This window comes from Ambystoma mexicanum, chromosome 2p (genome assembly GCF_040938575.1).
Source record: "Ambystoma mexicanum isolate Mex_15411 chromosome 2p, UKY_AmexF1_1, whole genome shotgun sequence".
NCBI classification, from domain to species: Eukaryota; Metazoa; Chordata; class Amphibia; order Caudata; family Ambystomatidae; genus Ambystoma; species Ambystoma mexicanum.
In genome coordinates this window covers 484,240,134-484,258,450 of record NC_090923.1, presented here as the reverse complement: position 1 = coordinate 484,258,450, position 18,317 = coordinate 484,240,134, and the positions used below count along the sequence as shown (strand labels likewise).

Genomic DNA, 18,317 nt, shown 5'->3' with positions numbered 1-18,317 from the left:
ATCATCAAACTAAAGCACAAGCAGAGGCATTGTCCCAATAGTCAAAGGAAACCCTAATTTTACAGGCGTTCTATGTTTGCCAATGCTATGGCATCCTAAGGACTTTTTGCAGTCACTGATTGAATTGACTTATCATATTGATTGCTGAAACAGCAATATACACATAAAGAGCAGAACTCGGCTAATACGAAGTATAGTCTCCTCCTTCTGCCTTGGATATCATCATCATCAAATAACTGTATTCGGCCATAGGGCCATCAAAGTACATCCTATTAGCAAACATTTACATAATTTCATACACATCACATCAGAAAGAATTTTCATTATCAGAGCCCAATTCTGCACAATTCGAGAGGCCACACACTCCATAGACCAAGACAACTTTAGTTTCTGGTTGGCCTTATCCCCAAGGGGATGAAATTCGCTCCGGATACATGATAGTTATTTAATATGGTTCTCTGGAGAACAACCGGTCCTGGGTAAGGGTGTAGACTAACTGAAATCCCAGACTTAGGAATCCGCTCAACACACCCAGAGCACCCAAAACTTCCCTGGCCACTCTTTAATCACTAAATTACAATCTTACAGAATCAAAGGGAGTGTCACACTCATGAGATATTTTATTGCAACCCACTATGGTTTCCCTAGTCACAAAGACATGGCATCCAACAGTACGGAGCCAACATAGGCATTTGTTTAAGAGGGTACCCCTTGGTTCACATTTGTTAACCCGGCAGTTTAGGTTATGGGTTTATTTGACCCCCTAGTTTTTGATTGTGCTCCCTCTGAAGCGGGGTCTACATGCTCCAGTTTCCTTTGTCTTGGAGCGTTGGGTTCCCAATGGGCTCGGGCCTTGGTCTTTCAGTATGGAAGTCATTATATGAAGATTATGGATTTTGCAGGGCTCCCTAGTCGTTTTGTGCTGCGATGACTGCTCGTCCTGTTATGAATACCATCAATGTCACATGGTGCAAAAACCAAGGGGTGCAGGTGGAGCTGGGGGAAGGCTTATCCTCAGTGGTTCTTGTACCTTCATGTTCATTAAGTCCATTGGGGCCATAGAGCATGGTCCGGTAGTAGGTGGTGTATGATAAGTGTTGGGGCAAGGAGCAAGTGTCGGGACAGGGGCTGGGTACGTGTTCACAAGAGGGGCTTGGGTGTCTTACCCTTCCCCCAGATGCTAAGGGGAGAGCCACTGACCAGGGGGACTGAGGTAGCAGCACCCTCATCTAGTGTGAGGCAACCCTCCGTCACTGAGCTTGATGAATCGGGTAACAGATGTTGAGGATGTTGAGGTTGAGTGGGCGCAGTTGGGGCCAAAGATGTAGCATAGGAATCACAGTGCTGGGAAATTTCGAACACAATTGGAGGCAGAGTTGGGACCGGGAGCTCATTCCCACTGGCCATGGTTTTAGTTTTAAGAGTGTCACTGGACATGCTTCCCCTTGGCACAATCATTACTAGCGAGGTATTTTTGTGTGACTACGGAGTCTGTTTTTGGGGGCTCAGTGGGCGACCCCCCCAGTTGCTGGATCCCCTTCTTCATGACAATCTTTAATGCGCTTATAGCCCCCTCCTAGGGACTCTTGGCCATACCCCAAGAATTGATGGATCTCTCGGATCAATGAGGTGACCTCTCCCATATTTTATTTATTTATTGTTTGCTAGTTAGGCACCTATACAGCAAGTAAAATACAGTTTCAAAGTGTCCACAGAGCAAGGGGAGGGAACAAGGGAGTGAAATACAATACAAAACACTATTTAATAAGGACAGTCAGGGAATGGATGAAAGGACGAACCTACTATGCCTTATGAGTATTCAGAACTTGCAAGTGCAGCAAAAAAAGAGGGTAGAGGGGGTAGGTGCTGGGGAGTCTGAGCTCATGGGTGAGCCACAGATGAAGTGCTAGGGTTGTTGAGTGCTACATGGCCAAGAGCCACGTTCGGGGTAAGTGAAAACCTCCAGGGCGGAAGGAGTGCCAAAGCAAGTGCTGAGGGTAGACAGGAGCTTGGATGATTGGGTGTGGGAGGTCAGGGGCCCCAAGGGTACATAAGGGCCCCAGACACCAATCACAGCAACTAAGGGATTAGCAGAGGAGAGAAGAAGGGAAGGAGGAGGTAAAGAGGAAAGTCTTGAGTAGCTTCCGGAATTTAAGAAAGTCCTGCTCAAGGTGCAGAGTCAGAGGGAGGCTGTTCCATAGGAGGGAGCCAGCTGAGGAAAGCGATCGACCACCTACCCTCTGTTTAGTAAAACGGTTTACACACAAATAGTTGGTGCCATAGGAACGTAGTAGTCTAGAGGGAGAGTATTTAGTAAGATGAAGTTGAAGACCGTGTGGTCCACGGGTCCAGACAGCCTTGTGGATGATGCAGAGGGATTTGAATTTAATCCGTGCAGCAACAGGGAGCCAGTGAAGACTTTTTAGGGCAGGAGAGATGCTGTCCCTAGGCTTAAGGCCAAGGATAAGTCTTGCTGCCCTATTCTGGATTAGCTGGAGGGGTCGCCGAGTGGAACAAGGTAGATTCAGGAGGAGGCTATTGCAATAGTCCAGCCTAGAGAGAACCAGGGCTCGGGTAACATTGAGCCTCTGGGGGAACGTGAGAAAGGGGAAAAATCCTTTGAGAAGAAAGAGCTGAAAGTGGGACTTCTTGGCAATGTCCAGAGTGTGAGGGAGGAAGGAGAGAGAGGAGTCAAAGAGGACTCCAAGGTTTCTGGCTTCAGAAGGAGGAGCAGGGGGAGAGCCCAAGGACGATGGCCAGAGTGAAGGGAAGGAGGGAGTAGGGGTCCCGATGGGAAGGATCTTAGTTTTACAGCCGTTGAGGCAGAGATCGTTGGAGGTGCACCAGGACTGGATGGCAGATAGGGATAATGGAAGGTGCAAGAGGATCAGCAGGAAGTGTGAAAAAGAGCTGTGCATCATCTTTATAACACTGGAAGTTGGAGGAGGAGGAGATGAGGCGTGCAAGCAGAGCTAGGTAGATGTTAAAGAACCAACGGGAGAGGGTAGAGCACTGGGGGACACCACAGGTGGAGAGGGTAGTAGGAGAGGAGAAGGTGCCCAGGACGATTTGGGAAGAGCAGTCAGTTAGCAAGGATGTCAGCCAGTCCAGTGCCGTTCCGAGATACCAAGGGTATCGCAGAGCCTTTGTATGAGGATGGAATGGTTGACTGTATCAAAGGCTGAGGAGAGATCTAGAAGGTTGAGGACAGCTGGGGAGTCCAGAGATGGGAGCAGTTCTTCATAGGGGTTTGGAAGAGCAGTTACCGTGCCCATGGATGTTCAGAATCCAGATTGATGGTTGTGGAGACCACCAAGTTCAGTGTGTGAGTTGAGTCGGGGCAAGGCCAGCTTCTCCAGAAGCTTCCCCTGGAAGGGGGTGATGGAAATAGGGCGGTAGTTGGCAGAGCAGGTACGGTCTGCTGAAGGCTATTGCAGGAGTGGGCTCACAAGGGGGTGCTTAAGGGAGGAGGGGAAAGCTCCAGTGAGAAAAGAGTGATTGCAGAAATCAGTGAGTGCTGGGGTAAGAGACAATGTTATCCTTGATGGTCCTGGATGAGCATGGTGAAACCTGTTTAGAAGAGACCTTCATGGAGCGGACAACTCTGGTAACTTCTTCAGGTGTGAGGTGCGACAGGGGAGAAGGAAGAAAGAGGAGGGTGAGGGCCTAAGGGATTCATGATGGTGTGGAGGGTGTTGAGAGGGTTGGTGCAGCAAGGGTGTTCAGAATGTCCTGGGTTTTGGTGGCAAAGTGTGTGGCCAGTGCGTTGTAGATGGCCTGAGAAAGAAGGGGAGGAGGAGACTGTGGAAGGGTTGGCTAGTTCCCTGCAGATCTTGAAGAGTTCAGCCATGTTTTTGGATGCAGAGGAAACCCAAGACTGTATGTGGGCTCTTTTCTTGGCATGGCTGGAGACTCTGTATTGCCTTTGGAGCAGGTGGCAGGCCGGTTTGTCACAGGATGAGCCCGAGGTATAAGACTTCTGCTCTGCTGCCCTGCACTTTCTTTTCAGGGCCACAAGTTCAGAGTCGGACCAGGTGTTATGCTGGCAGGTTTCATGAGGATCCTCATGACTGGGGCAATAATGTCAAGAGTATTGGTGATGGACAGGTGTAGGTTGCTGAGAGCAGAGTCAGATGTGGAGTCAGAGTAAGGAGGAAGATGGAGCGAAGGCAGCAGCTGACATTTGTTTCATCGGTGGATGTTAGTGAACGAGGTTCGCAGGGCTTTTGGGGGGGGCCGTCAGGGGGCCAAAGGGGGGAGGAGAGAATGGTCTGACCAGGAGAGGGGCGATTAGAGGGGGGTGCGGGAGAGAGGTCAGTGTGTATGAGGGCGTCCAGAGTGTGGCCAGCTAAGTGGGATGGCCCAGAAGGGAGAATGGCGAGGGAAAGATGTGCAGTTGTCAGTGAAGAGAGTGGATGCAGAGCCAGGGGAGTCCAGTTGGATGTTGAAATCGCCCAGGAAGAGGAGGTGGATGAAAGTAAGGAAGAACAGAAATCAGCCCATTCAGAGAGGAAAAGGGTGGTGGCGCCAGTAGGCCGGTAAATGGTAGCAATGGTCACAGTGGAGACTGGAGAGATGATGAACTTGCAAACAAGGCTCTCAAAGGAAGAGCAGAGTTGGGTGGGTAAGATGGAGGTAGGAACCCACTCAGGAAAGATTAAGGTAACCCTCCTTCCCCCAGTGCGGTGAGGTCGAGGCTTGGAGATGATTTTGAAGCTGCCAGGGAGGAGGGAGTCAAAAGCAGTGACTGTGCTGGCATTGAACCATGTCTCAGTAAGAGCGAGAATGTCGAGGTCAGGTCTTCAAGAAGTAGGCAGATGGGGGTGTAGCCAGCTGTGGTGCGATGCGGACGCGAGTCCCTGAAGCTCCCGGGACTGCCGCACAAATCCTGCTCAAACAGCCTGCTATCCGTTGTTTTATTGCCGAAAAATAACCCTGCTGAGAGCCGCACACCTACTGACCAGACGAACTGAAAACGAAGCCTGGAGCTTTCCACATAACTGAGTTAAATCACAGAGAAAGTTTCGCAGCGGAGTCGGCGATCGAAAAGCAAGATGGCCGCGACCCACGTCCAGAGCCTACGACGCTGTGTGAGCGGAAGACGTGCCACATGAGGCACCTGTGACGCGGCCTCCACTGTACCGGAGAAAAGCTACAAGAAAGATCCTCCATGGGTGATTGTGCTGCCGTTGCCTGTCCCTGCCTGTGTGATACCCTGTACACATCTGCGCCACTAGTGGGTTCTCGGCGACGGCAAACTGGGCCTTGGAGGTGGGTGCCTGATCATATGCACACCGGAAAGGAGTTGCACCACCGACATCGTAGTGCCCGTGCGGCCTGCGGTACAGCGTGGGACAGACGCAGACCTGCGACTGCCTACGGCCGCGAGATCCGGTGGCGCTGCGGCCCGGGGAGGCACGACGGGGCAAGCCCCGTCTGGTGAACGCGCGGTAAAGATCGGTGGGCCGCAGCTGGGCGCGGCCTACACTTTCTGTGGAGCAACATCCATCGGAGCAACAACCCGTTGAACACAGTGAAAACGACCCTCCGCATTGACTGGTATCAGCCAAGCACATGATGGGCAAAGATAAAGCCAGAAAAACGGTTAACCAAAGCAGAATCGATCAATAAACTACAACACCAGCGGCCTCCTCCTCAGACCAAGAGCAACTGCAAACCATGACGGAGGCTGAAAGCTCCATATCCCTTAAAGATATCATGGCTGCAATAGCCGAGTCACGGGCATCCATGGAGCAAAAAATGGATGCAATTAGCATGGAAGTCTCCCTTCTCTGGCATGACCTGCAAAAATTGACATCATGCACAGGGGAAGCTGAACAGCGCATTTCTGGAGCAGAAGACGGGCTACGAAACATGGAACAGCGTATGACCCAGGCCATGTCACACATCAAAACATTGGAGGAGCGAGTCGTTGAGGGAGAGGGTCGATCTAGGCACAACAATGTCTGCATACTGGGCCCGCCGGAAAAAAGCAGAAGGGCCGTTCATGGAACTATTCCTAGAACAATGGCTCTCTGACCTGTTCGAACCCAAATCATTCTCAACATTTTTCTCCATTGAACGGGCCCACCGCATGCCATCTGGACCATCTACACCAGGCTTACCACCGCGTATGGTGATTGCAAAACTGTTGAATTACAGGGATCGTGACGCATTACTGCAAATGGCCCGCACGAAGGGAACAATCGCACACAACGGTTCTCACATCGCCTTCTTTCCGGACTACACTAGGGAGGTCCAGAGGGCACGTCAATCCTTTGACCAACTCAAGAAACACCTCCAAACCAAGAACGTGAAATATGGCCTCCTCTACCCAGCGCAGCTTAAAATATACCACCAAGGCACCACGGTACATTTTACAGATCCAAAGGACGCATGGAGATGGGCAGAACACCACATTGAAGGCGACTGGGGGTAGCGAGATTGAGAAACAACCAGAGGTCCAGACGGCCGCCCGAGCGGGGTTGCCCGCCCTGCCACCAATAGAACAAGATCCGGACCCACCGCCGCAGCCGGTTGAAGAACGCTGAAGGCACAAAACAGAAAAAGGTACTATCCTAATCTGACAGGAACAAATTTATAACATTCTGTTGGCTCAACAAAAGTCACATCACGCAATTCTGTGCCCCACGTAAGTTTGAGCGGTCCAGGGGATAGGGAAAGCCCCCCCCCCTCCAGACACTTAGACGTTCCAGTTTATTGTGAGTTTATGTTTTAGAGTGAGCAAGTTGTCAATTTGACAGCTGCTAAATGTTGTTCGGCCGACAGATACTTCAAGTTGGGTGGAGTGTTGCGTTTTCTTTTTTAGTTCTGTTACTTATGGGTCTATCGAGCAAGGCACAACCCCTCAAGGGGGGGAAAACACACAACACAAACATGGCCCCCCTGGGGATAACGTTTCCCGTAAGCGAACCCCTGCTCCTTCATGTTTGCACAGTCGACAGCAGTAGCCAGATGGCATGAGTCACTCATGGTGCATGTTATGTGTGACATTCCCACCCCAAGTTGTCATGGCCTCACGTAGCAACACCACTAGAACGCTCCAGTTCATGATATGGAATGTCAACGGGCTAGGTACCGGTATAAAGAGACGTTTGGTCACGCAATTCCTAAACAGACGCAAGCCAGATGCAGTATTCCTAACCGAAATGCACTTATCGGGCACAGAATGCAATCTCTTTAAGCGCACAAATTATCGAACTGCAATACACGCCGGCTTCACTAGGGGCTCAAGGGGAATGCTCATATTAATACACAAAACACTCACGTTCCAATTATCCAGCGTTGGCAGATATGTATACATCACGGGGACACTATGGGAACAATCCATTGTAATGCTGGCAATCTACGCGCCACCGACTCTGCTAACCCCATTGCTCACTGATATCTCACCCCTGATCACCGGGGACACATCTGACATCATGATTATGGGAGGTGACTTTAACAAGGTCATGGACATAGAAATGGACCGCACACACGTGCGAGGCAGAAACCCCAGCATACGCACCAAGCTGGCCACCTTTGCCAATGCCTTGGGCCTACGGGATGTTTGGAGAGAGCTGTACCCCGATAGCAGGGAGTACTCCTTCCACTCTGGAGCACATGCCTCGCTTTCGAAATTAGACTACATTTTTCTTTTTTCTCCCTCTGGTGGACATACACAAGGCTAGCAGGGCATGCCTACTCCCTAGGGGAATCTCGGATCACTCCCCCTGTCATTCAATCTCCTTACCTCCAGACCGACTCCCCCCCCCACCCCCCCGACAGCCACGAAATCCTACTTTGGAACAAACAGGAACGGTAGAAGACCCAGGAGTGCTACGGGAAGCATACAAGTCAGTGTTGAGAGGAGAAATCATCTCCTGGACCACTGCCCATAAAAAGGCACACCTTGCTAAGCTACATGAGGCCGATAGACAGGTAAAACATGCGGAAGAGAACCATCTGTCGCAAGACTGGCCCGAAACACAACCGGCACTCTTGCTCGCTCAGAAGCATCTCCAAAATATAGCCCTAGATAATGCGAGACAAGCACACAGAGCAATGCGCGCTAGGGTCTATGAGACCGGTGACAAGGCCAGCAAGATGCTCGCCTGGTTGAAGCGCAGGGACGAGGGGCACAGTCAAGTTAGACGGCTCAGCCCGGAAGACTCTGACCCTCTGCTAAGAGATCAGGAAGTAGGCGGGTGGCTTTGCCACCTTCTACGCTGACCTCCCCTGCAGAGAATACGATTCTAGCGGAAGTCACTCTCCCCACCCTGAACAACGAAGAACGGGAACTCCTTGAAAAAGAGATCTCAGAAGAAGAAATCGTGGCAGCTATGTTGGGGCTTCAATCAGGGAAGACTCCAGGCCCAAACGGCTTGCCTGTGGAACTGTGGAAGAAGATAGGCCCAGGGGAGCTAGGCCCAGGGGAGCTAGCCCCACATATATTACCCATGTACCAAAGTGCCCGTGACCAGGGCTCTCTAGCCCCCGACCTTAGAGAAGCCACCATAATAGTGATTCCCAAAGCAGGAAAACCCCCCGACAAATGTACCTCCTACAGACCCATCTCTCTCAAACAGAGAAACCAAGATCCTTGCGAAGGTACTAGCTGACCGATTACAACAGGTCATCCCGTCTCTAATTCATCCAGATCAATGCGGCTTCATGCCACAAAGATCAACCCGCATGAATATCCATAGACTACACTCGGCCCTGGAGAGAAGAGGCACCCTCCAGAGCCCCCTCGCCCTATTAGCCGTTGACTGCGAAAAAGCATTTGACTCAGTCTATTGGGAGGCGATTTGGAAAATAATGCACCGTATGGGCTTTGGACCTCACTTCACGAACTGGGTCAAACTCCTTTACAGACTTCCAAGGGCCACAGTGAGGGTGAACGGTTGGAATTCAGACCCCTTTGTACTAGGCAGAGGAACCAGACCAGGGCTGCCCCTTGTCGGCAATGATCTTTGCCCTAGCGACTGAACCCCTCGCAGTACTGCTGCGTACCACGGAGACGTGGAGTGGCTTTCACTGGGCAGATGACTGGGAAAATAGAGTCATTATATACAGACGACCTGCTGATATATTTAAAAGACCCGATTAACTCCTGTGCCGTAGTGACACGCTTGTTAGAAAGATACGGTTCCTTTAGCGGACTACGTCTTAACTGGACTAAGTCCATACTATTCCCACTGGGTGAGGTGAACAAAACAATACCAACAAACTGCCCTTACCATATTGAACTGACACAATTCAGATACCTGGGTATACAAATTACAAAAGACCTTAGGGAATATACACCCACAAACCTGTACCCGATCATAACACGGTTCGCTGAAGACGTCCAACACTGGGCCTCCCTACCATTAACCCTACTTGGCAGAGCAGCCCTTTTCAAAATGATGGCTCTCCTGCGCTTCTTGTATATATTGCAAAATGCCCCACTACATGTCCCATGGTGCGAATTCCACAAAATTGACTGTATCCTTTGAAAACTGCTATGGAGTGGAGGACACCCACGCATAGCACTTGCCACGCTCCAAAGATCGATATGGGAGGGTGGTATAGGCCTCCCCAGACTACAAACATCCCATTGGGCTAGCCAAATGGCGATTGTGAATGACATGTTGCTTGGGGACACAACATTACCACATACCAGAGCGATAATCACAAGCGACTCCACCAAACCACCCCATGAACACTTATACCGAGAGGTGGGCCGAGCGACCCCTCCAACCATGCAAACACACATACCAAGAGTTTGGGCAGAAACACACAAATATATGGGTTGGGGGAACAAACTAACACCCATACAACCGATGTGGAACAACAGGAACCTCCCCGATGTGAGCAAACTCCCCAGATGGCCCAATTGGACACTGCATGGGATAGCAAAAATTGGAGATGTGATACGAGAGAGAGACGTTATTCCATTCGACACCTTGGTGTCCCGCTTCTCCCTCCCTGCCACAGAACAATACCACTATACACAGTTAAACCACGCGCTGTTAACCCACATTCTCGCCATGTGCGATAGGCCTGAATACACACCGATGGAACGCAATGTAGTTTCCCAACGAATCAAACATAATCAAACATACTCTGTCATGTATAACGCCATCACCTCTTTCGCCACAATTGAACTGGCAAGTCTAAATGCCAAATGGGAACGAGTGTTGGGGATGATCCAGGCGGAGGAGTGGATAACCGCTCTAATGTACCCCCGGGAGATAGCGATCTCATCTAGATTTAGACTCGCACAGCTTTAAATCCTCCACCAAGTTTACTACCCAAGAGTGACACTCTTCCGCTGGGGCAGGATATCGGACTCAAACTGTTTGCGCTGTAAACGTGAAGACGGTACCTTCCTCCATATTCTATGGGAGTGCGAGCATATTCAACACTACTGGCAAGCATGTTGCAATGAACTGTCCAAAAATTCTACCTAAAACAGTCCCCAAGGAACCAAAGTTTTTGTTGCTGAGGATAGAGGACGAAATTGAACTGACGAGATACGAAAAACTATTCATGTCAACTGCCACAGCAATAACGAAGAGGAACATAGCTCAATTATGGGGCTCGGAGGTGGCACCTACCCTCGAACAATGGGCCACGGATATAGACTTTTGCATTGCAATGGAGTGTAGAGTTTATGCTGCGAGAGGCTGCCCTGAAAAAGCAAAGAGGATCTGGCAGAAATGGGAGGACTATCGATAACGTGTCCCTCCCCTACCGGATGACCCGAGTCTGTGAATACGTGTCAACTGTGCAGAGACTGTTGTGCCGATACACGCCATAGATGTTTGCTCTTGTTTTACAAAACCCCTTCTTTTCCCTCTCTTTGTGGTTAGTTGTGAATGTTGTGTTTGGAGAGCTTCTTATAGTTGTTGTAATGTTTATTTAACCTTGTATGAAAATTCAATAAAATGTTTGATTAAAAAAAAAAAATATGAAGTAGGCAGATGTCAGTGGAATGTTTGTTGACTGAGCGGGAGTTGCCAGATGGAGGAGGTTTCCACCTTTGACATTTTTTTTTGAGGTGGGTACAAGGGTGTGGCACACCAGTCTGTGGAGGGGGAGAGAAAGGGTAAAAGGGGGAGATGCAGGAGAAGGAAGGAAGTTAATGAGAGAAGGCAATATCCGGTCAAAGAGAAGGAGGTTGGGTTGTGGACATTAATGAAGCAATGTGAAGATGAGTAGCCGGCCAAGAGGACTTCCCACTTGGTGCCACCGTTAATTGTAGAGCGTGTGGAAGGAGAAAGAGTGGCAATGAGATGGGGGGGGTGGTCCATAGGTCTGGAGAGGGGACAGTGAAGAGGTTATCAGTGTAAACCTCTCTGGAGAAAGCTCTGACATCAGTGTCTGCGATGGGAAGACTAGGGTTTGCACTCAAGATGTCTTTTTTGTGCTTGATCCTACCAGACTTTGTGAGAGAGAGGGCATATGTGATAGTATAGCAGTTAGAGAAGATGGGTGAGATGGACAGAGCCATAGGGGCAGCAGAGGTTAGTCGAGGAATGAAATAAGAGTGGATGCACAGCACATATCTAGCTAGACTCACCAGGTGGCCTAGCAGAAGTAGTCACAAGGCATAAATGCAATCCAAAAAGGAATAGAGTTCCAAGAGACAAGAGGTGCACAGATGTACACGTACAGACCACCAAACCGATTTTTAAAAACAGAGGCACAGATTCAAAGCAAAAGGGTGCACAGATGTACAAGTACACACAACCAACAATGATTTTTAACAATGGAGGCACAGATGCAAAGCTAGAGGGCTGCACAGATGTACAAGTACACAACACAATTATTGGAGATGCTGGATTTGTTGGTTTGACCCCCATTTTCCCCCTCTGGAGCAAAGTCAATGTCAAAGTTGCAATCCCTGCCCTGACTTGTTGTGCGAGTCCCCTGTCTTCCCTGGACTGCTAGAACCTTGCGCTGAGACTTGTTTCCTGGGTTTGTTTGGGTGGGAGATTGAATGTCAAACTGGGTACAGATAGAAGTGGGGGGTCTGTGGGAGGTAGGCGAGTACTCCGGGACCTCCGAAGGGGTCAATACAGTGTGGCAGTTTTCCAGAGCAGTCACAGTCAATTACCCAGTCCCAATCCCAGACCCAGCTTGTTCTCACCTTCGCTTTTGCTTGGTCCTAGACCTATGCGAAGATGTTCAGCTGAGTTCCTTGCAGCACATTACAGCCGCACGTTACCACCACACCGCCACAGTTCATCGTGGCCACAACTGTCCTGGAGCCCAATGCCAGATCGACTTCGGGGCTACTATGCATGGACCTGGGGGTCCCCCCAGCCTTGCCAAACATCATGCGGCGCCAAACACAGTATTCTTGCCCCGCTGCGGGCATTGCAGCTGCGGGGCTGGTCCCTCCATGAAAAGCCCAGGGGGCATGGCCAAGAAGCAGGAAGCAACGGATCCCAGGCGCCAAGCACCGCGTCTGGACCTCATCAATTGTACAATTATTTCCTGGGTTTCTAAACTGCTGGCATTGGTGGGGTTGGGATTCATGTTTGTGTTAGCTGTCACCCTATTTTTCTTTAGCTTTCATCATTTTTTTTTTACCTCATCTTGCATGTTGTCTATTTTGAAGTGATATGTTTGAGTATGCTTCGTATTAACTAAAGTACCTTGAATCAATAGACGATGTACCTACCATCCCATTGCTGTGTTAGAGATATATTAATTTGTTGAAAGGTTTGCTTGCATGATGATCTTCCATTAAAAACTGAACACAGACCAATAAATTACCAAATACACTCTTAAAATAATTCAAAACATTGACTATGAACAAACAACATACCTCCACATTTTTAAACAGTTTGTGGTCAAGATAAATAGAACCACCATTTGAAACAAAGAAAAACTAATTCCGATATGTGACTAGTGCAGATAGATTCTCCGTTTACCGACCTCAAGTAAGAATGCACGCCTTTCTTCCCAAGTATCCTTGTCTAGATCGAGGGAGGATGACCGCCAAAACATTGTAGGACCCGCTGAAAAGAAGTAAAATTACGAACAAGTTTAGGTCAAACTGAGGTTAATGTGTAACTGCATTTTCCCAAGGCATATTTGACATGTAAATTAATGGGCACGCACTCTTGCAATTAAGTAAAAGTAGTACTGTTGGCTCAATAAAAGGGCGAAAGCAGCATTTCTTGTTCCTCAAAGGCAGCTAATAGACACCATAGATAGTGTTAATATAACATTTTCTGAGTGTTATAGCTAGTGGTACCTACAGATGAGTTCGATTAAGGTATTGTTTACCTGCAATGACATGCTAGATAAAACAAGGGGAAATTAGAATTTACCATCTAATGTTCCTCACACACGATATGGGTGATAGCTCACCTTTGGTGGCTTGCAGTACTCCTTATTGGTTTGTGGGCCTTCCAAGGTGGGAAAAGGTCTATTAAGTGTGTACTTATGTTGGATATATTAAGTTAAAAATGATATTGTAAATGTGAAAACATCTTTGATCAATAGATGGCACTGTTTTTTAAATTCATTAAAAACCAGGGGCTGTGGACAATCATGTTTAGCTTGGTGTTGCAAGTGAAATGTGATATAAAACGTAAAAGTACTTCAGATTCTTTACTGCTTATGTTTGTATTACGTACTGGGTGAGGTGACGAGCCTTGTTGTTAGTTGGCGCTGGTAGTTTGTGATTATCCACTTTCTGTACGGTTTGTCTTAGCATCGGTTATGCGCGAGTAAGTAGAGAATGTAGACACATCAGTCAAAGGTTGTTTCTGTACATGCTTTTTAATGTACTCAAAAACACGTGACAAGTTCCGTCAAAAATTGCTTAGCCATTCTGGATATTTAAAAACCGAGAGCCCTTTTTGGGTCCAGTCTATGTAGCCTCTCCTCCTCCTTTCCTGGATGAGGAAGTGGGTAGAATGTTGGCAAAGTAATTTTCTTTGACAAATGGAAGTCGGAGACTACCTTCGGTAAAAAAGAAGTTTTTACACCGAGTAACTTTGTCTTTATGGAATACTGTAGGAGGAGGTTTGCAAGAAAGAGCCTGCAACGCGCTTACCCTGTGGTCTGACGTTATTGTGATAAGCAAAATGGTTTTTAATGTCAAGAGTCTTAAAGGACATGAGTGTAAAGGCTCAAAGGGAATAAATGTCAAAAACTTTAACACAAAATTGAGATCCCATACAGGTACATTGAATGGAACTGGTGAGTATACATTAGGAAGGCCTTTCAAGAATTGGACCATCAGAGGGATCTTAAAATGTGAATCCTCCTCTGAGGAGTGCTTAAAAATGGAAAGCGCTGCTAGATTACCCTTAATGGTTCAAATCTGGACCATAGGTGTGTCACATAGAAATGGATCAACCTTTTTATCCCTGCACCAGTTGCTGAACTTGTTCCAACGACAACGGTACAAAGATTTAGTTGCTGGCCTTCTGGCCGAAAGCAAAATCTCCATTATGTCATCCGGGAGGTCCCAATCCTTTTATCTCAGCCTTTCAGAAACCATGCGTGACGGCTGAGTGTCTTGACCTCTGGATGGAGAACCCAACCTTTCTCTTGTGAGAGAAGATCCTCTCTTTGTGGAAGACGTATGAGGGCAGATGGACATGTCCAGAAGGTCCGGTTACCACGTCCTCCTTGCCCAATCCGGAGCAATTAGGATCATGGATTTCCCAAACTTTCTCAACATCCTGATTACCTGAGGAATGACGGGGACTGGAGGAAATACATACAGGAGTGGAAAGGCCCAGTCCACCATGAACGCGTCTCCTAGAGCTCCTCTTGGGGGAAATTCCCTGGAGCAGTACTGTTCGCACTTCCGGTTGATATTGGTCGCAAACAGATCCACTTGAGGGGTTCCCCAAAGGGTGAAGATCTCTTGAAGGGCTTCCTGAGCTAGTTCCCACTCGTGGGAGATGGTGCTCTGCCTGCTCAGAGCGTCTGCGGCCGTGTTCTGCTCTCCGGCTACGTGAACTGCTGACAGGTTCCTTATTCTATTGCCCAGAACAAGAGCTGAATTGCCTCTCTGCACAGTGGTAGTGACCCTACACCACCTCTCTTGTGGAGGTAGTACATGGCCACTGTGTTGTCCGTCATTATCAGGACATTCTTTCCCTGTAAAGAGGGACGAAAGGCTTTCAGCGCTAGTCTGATCGCCTTCAGCTCCAAAAGGTTGATAGATAGTTTGGACTCCAATGGAGAGCAACGACCGCTGATTGTCAGATCGTTGGTGTAGGCTCCCCATCCCGTGAGAGAGGCGTCCGTCACTACCGTTATCTCCGGCCATGGTTGCCAAAATGATTCTCCCTGGAGAATGTTGTCTATGCAATACCAACACAGAAGGTCCTGACCATCTCTGCCCAGAACCTGCAGGTGGACCAACATCTTGCCTGAGAACTGGGACCACTGAGTCCTGAGAGCCCATTGCAGGGAACTAATTCGCAGGCGGGCCTCCGCCACCAGGAAAATGCAGGATGCCGTGAGACCGACCAACCTCAGAAAATCGAAGGCCAGAAGATGCTGGGCATTCTGGAATTTGATAACCATCTGCAGAATGTGTTGGGCTCTCACCTCGGGTGGCAAGGCTTTCCAGAGGAAGTATCCAGGACTGCTCCAATAAATTGGAGTCTTTGGGATGGTATCATGTGGGACTTCTTGAAATTGAGGGAGAAGCCCAGTCTGTGGAGCGAGTGGCAGGTTACACTGAGATGTTCCTGGGCTTGTTAGGGTGACCGAGCCCTGATCAGCCAATCGATCAGGTAGGGGCAGATGTGAATCCCCCCCCCTCTCCTGAGACTCGCTGCCACCACCGCCATAAACTTGGTGAACACCTTTGGGCAGAGGTCAGTCTGAATGGCAGAATCCGAAATTGATGATGAGAACCGCCAACTGTGAACCTCGGGTACGTTCTGTGCTCGAGTTGGATTGGCACATGAAAGTAGGCCAATGATACCAACCAGTCCTGGAGTTGGAGAGCCTGAAGGATCTGAGAAAGGGTAATCATCTTGAACTTGTCCTTCCTGAAGTTTCTTAAGTATAAGATGGGTCTCATTCCTCTGTCCTTGGGGATTAGAAAATACGGGCAGTACCAACCCTTGTTCTTCTCCTCTACAGGTATAGTTTCTATTGCACCTTTCTCTAGCAGGGTCAAGATTTCCTGCACAAGGAGCGGATCTGGAATTTTGACAGAGTTGTATCCCGGTGTATGATCCTAAGGCCTTTTTTGAAAAGGAAGGCAGTGACCTTGGGCCACAGTTTCCAATGCCCAAGCATCTGAGGTAATGCCCCGACATTCGTTCAGATACTGAGAAAGTCTGCCTCCCACCGGGGTCTTGTGGGTCAAGGCTTCAGAGTGGTTAAGAGGCTGCTGAAGCAGCGGCTGAGGGTAAAGTTGCTGCTGCTTGGGCTGACTAAGCACCTCACCCTCGTCCACCACAAGGGAATCTTCTCTGACCCCTTCGACCGGCTTGTCCTCTTCCAATTGAGGAGCAGAATCGAAAAGACTTACCTCTCCAAGAAGATGACTGGAGACATTCACTCATTGCCTCCTTACGATCCTTAATGACTGCCAGGAAGCCGTCACTTTCTTCACCTTCCGGGATGTGATCAGGTGCCATAGCAACACAGTCCCACAGGGTAAACGTAAATCTAGACAATGTGCAAGTCACATTAGTGGATTTCAAAGGCCTACTACCCGCAGTGTAAATCTTTCATGCCCAGGCAGCCACTCTCTTGTCATCCCTGTCAGGAGGGATGGATGGGCAAGCTGACTGCCTGGTAAAAGAAGCCGCCTGAACCACCAAGTGTTAAGGTGTGGGATGCTTGGTAAGATAGTCCGGGTCACTTCTCGAAGGTCTGTACTTCCTTGATAAATTATTATTTCCTGTAGCTATAGTTTCCGGGGTCTGCCAAATAGCGGAGACTCATGGCTTTTTTGCTTTTCATTCGAGGGAGACTAGGCCGCATTCTTGAATATTCGCATCATCTCACTACGACATTCGTCCCACTTAGCAGGGGAATCAGATTTCGTAGGACACCCGATTACCTCTGATGAGGAATCGCTGGAGGTCGAAGGTGACCTATGGCGTCTTTTCTTAGAGGAAGACAAAGAGTGGCGCGAACGACTCCTCGATCAGGACGTTCTTGATTTTTTACATCTGGAAGAATCCCTCGACTCATCGGTCGTCTTCTCCCTCTTCGAAGGTGACTTTGACGCTAAACTCCCCACCGCCAGTTTATCTCTACGCTCCCTGGAGGGGGTCGGTGATTGGCATTTTCGACACGCAGTCCTGGCCCTTTTTGAAACCAGACTCGATCGAGGTGAAGAAGAAGACATTTTCTAACGAAAATCTTTCACTGAAGCGCGCCGTGATTCAGTTGAAGCATTAGCTTGGAAAAACGGAACTGAAACCAACAGGCGCTGCATGTGCTAATTATACTGATGATGACGTTGACCGTTGAACGGAGGCCCTTGAGGGACATCGACTGGACGAAACTGCATACAGCGCCCTCTGTCGAAATAACATTCCGAAGCAGCAAAACTGGAGAGATATTCATCATAAAATGAGGAATACGTGGCAGGACACAATCCATTTGAAATTGACCGTCAGAATATGCACATAGTAAACTAATAATAAGATGGGAACCAAGATGATTCTTACGGAAGGCCAATTTACTTACTTTCAGGAACGTTCTTTCTTTTGGATTAGTCCTTTCTCCTACAGGTTCTTCACATTAGCAATATCCTCCATACGCAAGTTTGATATCTGTATTTATTTCAGCCATGAGGAGATGCACTGAAGCTGCAGGTCAGTTTTACTCAACATCATTGGCGCCTATGACTCCCGATATGTCATGGGTGGTATACATGGAGCGTGCCCCGTGATCTGCTCAGATGATCCAGGACTTTAACTGCGGAACTGCCACAGGTTCTGAGTATTTTGTAATGTATGGTAGGTGAGAGGATGACTAGTAATATGGTAATGATGGACTAATCCATTATTTAATTAAATGCATACGAATATTTTAGCAATTTGCTCTTCTAATCCATTCCTTTTACCCACAGATTCCTCATCTTAGAAACACTTCCAAAGCAGTACAGAACCTGCAGGCAGGAGGAGAGCAAGTGGCCGTTGCATACAACAGGAAAATCTGGAGCAGTGCAAAAGGATACCCTGATCAGAAAAGGAACTTCGATAAGAACGCTGGGCGAGCTATGCATCAAAATCTTTATAGCTGTTGGACAGGCGCCAACCACAGGAACACCCGTCTGGAAAGCATAGGTAGCCAACAGGCCCCATGGTGTAATGCAT

General features: G+C 48.6%; 1 protein-coding gene across 20 annotated transcripts in view; it reads right to left on the bottom strand.

Moving 5' to 3' along the window:
• NOL8 (nucleolar protein 8) overlaps positions 1–18,317 on the bottom strand; it is a 1,066,580-nt gene that overhangs the window by 114,509 nt on the left and 933,754 nt on the right. For all 20 annotated transcript variants that reach the window (XM_069643873.1, XM_069643874.1, XM_069643889.1 and 17 more), the window contains one exon: positions 12,934–13,016. In XM_069643873.1, coding sequence (XP_069499974.1) covers positions 12,934–13,016 — 83 coding nt within the window. The remainder of the gene's footprint in view (positions 1–12,933; positions 13,017–18,317) is intronic.